General features: G+C 53.5%; 1 protein-coding gene across 1 annotated transcript in view; it reads left to right on the top strand.

The window, feature by feature from the left end:
* Nucleotides 1-899: 899 nt before the first annotated feature.
* Nucleotides 900-3,344, top strand: part of RPS6KA1 (ribosomal protein S6 kinase A1) — a 29,937-nt gene continuing 27,492 nt past the window's right edge. Inside the window, exon 1 of the mRNA XM_015598997.2 lies at nt 900-980. Within this exon, the coding sequence (XP_015454483.2) occupies nt 915-980 (66 nt within the window). The 5' untranslated portion in view covers nt 900-914. The remainder of the gene's footprint in view (nt 981-3,344) is intronic.

Genomic DNA, 3,344 nt, shown 5'->3' with positions numbered 1-3,344 from the left:
TGGTTCCCCTGCCAGGGTCGTATGCTCTCTTCAGACCTTTAATGAGCTCCTCCTGGGTGCCAGAGATCAGAATTTGAATTTCTACTTACCAGTTTTGTGACCTTAGGTGTCATCACTGGGCCTCTCAGCCTCAGTTTTTTCCTCTACCAAATGGGGCCAAGGCCTACCTCCCAGGTCATGGGGATTTAATGGTATCACAGATGTGAGACACAGCCCAGTGACTGGCATGTGGCAGAGACTCGGAAGAGAGCAGCTGTTAGCATGGAGCCCTAATCTCTGCCCTCCCAGGACTCCTGTTTATTAGGAAGGGCAGGCTTGTGTGTAAATAATCCCTGCAATGTGACAAACGGTACAGAGAATGATGCAGGGGCTAGTGGGCCAGCAGCGGTTCTGCCTGGCAAGGACAGGGCAGGGGTCCTAGAGGGGATAGAGTAAGGCCAGGGCCGCCACTGTCTCTGGGCTAGATTCTTTCCTAGACTTTGTCTCCTTCCACCCTGTAGCACCTCTGAGAGGTGGCTGTAACAACTTCCGTGTTACAGATCAGGAAACTGAGGCTGCTTGTAATTGATTAGTCGGCACAAAGTCATACAGTTTGTCTCTGGCAGAGCTAGGAGCCACACGTGCCCTTTCCTTCTTACTGGGAGGAGGTCACATTTGAGCTGAGTCTTCAGAGATGAAATGTTTGCCAGGCAGGGAGCTGAGGGAGGGAGCATCAGGAAATGCTCTGCCTGGGTTGTGAGGGGCTGTTGCAGGAGGGCCTGATACCTGTGCCCTCACCATGCAAGTGGAGGGGGAGACCCACCCAGAACTCCTGCCTCTGCCTCTGTAGCCTCCCTAGCTATTGGGAGAAGCCGAGGATGGGGATGCCTCATGGGGTCTATCTTTGCCCTGTCTCACACTGGTAAATTCAAGCAATGTTCTCTTCTCTTTTCCAGAATGGACAGGCCTCAGGGGAAGAAGCTGGACTTCAGCCGTGCAAGGTGAGGACCCGGGCTAGCACTTGGGCTGGTGGAGCTGGGGATGCACTCTTTGCTTGACCATGCAGGAGGAGGACAGCCTTGTCCTACAGGGGTGTGAGGACCCTGGCCTCTCATTCCTTTCCCAGCTCAGTCTTCCTTTTCTGGTCTCACCTAATCCTTGAGGCAACCTCGTACATAGAGATTACTTGCTCTATCCTTCCTATTTCTTAGGTGAGGGGACTGTGTCTCAGACTGGGTCAGGAGCAGAATCCAGGCTAGAACTCTGGTTACCTATCAGCTAGGCTGGGATGCTTCCTCGGTTTATTTACTTGTGGTGGCTAGGCCAGCTGCAAGCAGTGGGCTGAAGAGGTAATGGGAGAGGCTCAGGTCAGCTGGGCCTGATGAAGGCCTGGAATCATCTGGGCATGTGGTGTCATAGGGAACTTGGTGGCCTGTCAAGTCTGACCAGGGCCCAGTGCCTGGCATGTGGCACACAGGCCATTTCTCAGGGCTCCCACCTCCTAGTGAAAGGCTGATTCCCTCACCCCTGCCATCTCTGCTTCCCATGGACTCCTCCCTTTAGCTCCTGTCTCCTGTTGCTGAGTTCGTGTGTTGACAAAACTGCCTGGGGCTGGGTGACAGTTGTGTGACCTTTGGTGGGTCCTTTGTCCCCTCTGGGCCTATACTTTCTCATCTCTGCCTTGGGAAAGACCACATCCAATTCTGTGAGGTCACAGAACTGCTGCGTATGGAGGGGCTTTGGAAGATGCCTAGGCAGAACAGAACGTGGGTTCTGGTGGTAAAACAGACCTGGGTTCAGGTCCTGGCCCCACCCTCACCATTTGACCAGAAGCTCTTTTCCCTTCTGAGTCTCTATTTCCTCATCTATAAATTGGGGATAATAGCACCTACCTCACAGAAGTGATGTGAAGGACGAACGAGATAGTAACTGCCTGGCATGAAGCGACTTCCGCACCAGCAGCACGAATACCTCCGTGTCTTGCTCAGCTCCACTCCCTACTAGTAGTCACACCCCCCAGGCCTGGGTCTGCCTGGGCCCTAGACCTACCATAACCTTGACCTTTGAGATGGACCCAGGGCTGGTCCCCAATGTTTGCCTTGACTCAGCCTCCTAAGATAAGGTTGCTGAACTGCCTCTGGTAGGGCTGGGTGAGAGAAGAAGGTTCCTACCCTCTCTTCTGTTAGTTATTATGGCAGTCTTGGGCCACCAGAAGCCAGGCAGTTGGTGTGGACAGGGTCTCTTGGTTTGTCTTGGCCTCATGTCTGGAGACTCTCTTTTCATCAAGTAGCTGCCCCTAATTGCCTAGTAACAAAATGAAGGGGCTGTAGGTCCCCAGTAAAGGACAGGATGTACGCATCTTGCAGCCGAGGTTCTGGGGGTCTCAGAGGACTTTGCAGCTTTGGAGGAGCTAGTGGTGAGTGCACCTTCTCAACTTAAGAGATAGAGGGGCTGGTTGGGAGAACGCAGGAGCCTACCCAGTCAGGTAACTTACATTTGATCCCCAGCCTATGAGTCCTGCTCTAGAGCAGAAGATCCTGGGGTGAGGGATGTCAGGCTGGGGATAGTTAGGGTGGGGAGAGCCTCAGATGTCACAATAAGGAAGAGAAAGAGCTTAACCAACACCTGGCACCATACCAGGAGCTTCCTGTTTAGTTCTCACAACACCCCTGGAGGTAGAAATTATTGTTATCCCCATTTTACAGATCAGAACATTGAGGCCCAGGTCACATAGCTAGTGAGCACATAGCTGACCACAGAGTCCACACTCCTCCCAGCCCTGGAAACAGTGCTGAAGAGGAGGAACATTGGGTCCCTGTGACTCTAAGTTCCATCATTCCTAGGCACCTGCTCGTCCACTCTGTTGCCCCAGAACCTCACAGTATCCCCAGAGCCCACTTCTGGGCTCAGCACACCAGGGGGCGCTCAGCCCATGGTCAGGACCTCATCACTTTGTACAATGGAATGAGCTGGCCTGTTTATCTTTTGTTTCATCAGACTTTTGGTGTACCCTGCTGTGGCACTGGGGGACCCCAAGATGAAATCAATACCCCCAACCTCAGGGAGCTCCTGGACTTAGGGAGTGGGAGGAGACAGGAAGGCTATGTGGTAGGCGCTATGATGGGGAAGAACATGCCTGTGTACACATAGAACCTTCATTCTGTGCCAGGCCCCATATTGGGCAGAGTACTATACCACCTTCCAGGTGCCCACATTTCTCTCTGTGGCATGATGAGATGAGCATGTCCTGAGGAACCCAGCCAGTGGCATCTGAGCCCAGGGCTGAGTGCGGACCAGACGGATGGTCACTGCTGTGTGGAGGAGGAAGAACTGGAGTGGGCTGTGGGGCACCAGGCCACCTTCCC

The sequence above is a fragment of the Pteropus alecto genome, unplaced genomic scaffold (assembly GCF_000325575.1).
Source record: "Pteropus alecto unplaced genomic scaffold, ASM32557v1 scaffold39, whole genome shotgun sequence".
Classification (NCBI taxonomy): domain Eukaryota; kingdom Metazoa; phylum Chordata; class Mammalia; order Chiroptera; family Pteropodidae; genus Pteropus; species Pteropus alecto.
The sequence above is the reverse complement of the archived record's forward strand: the minus strand, read 5'-3'. Positions and strand labels throughout refer to the sequence as shown.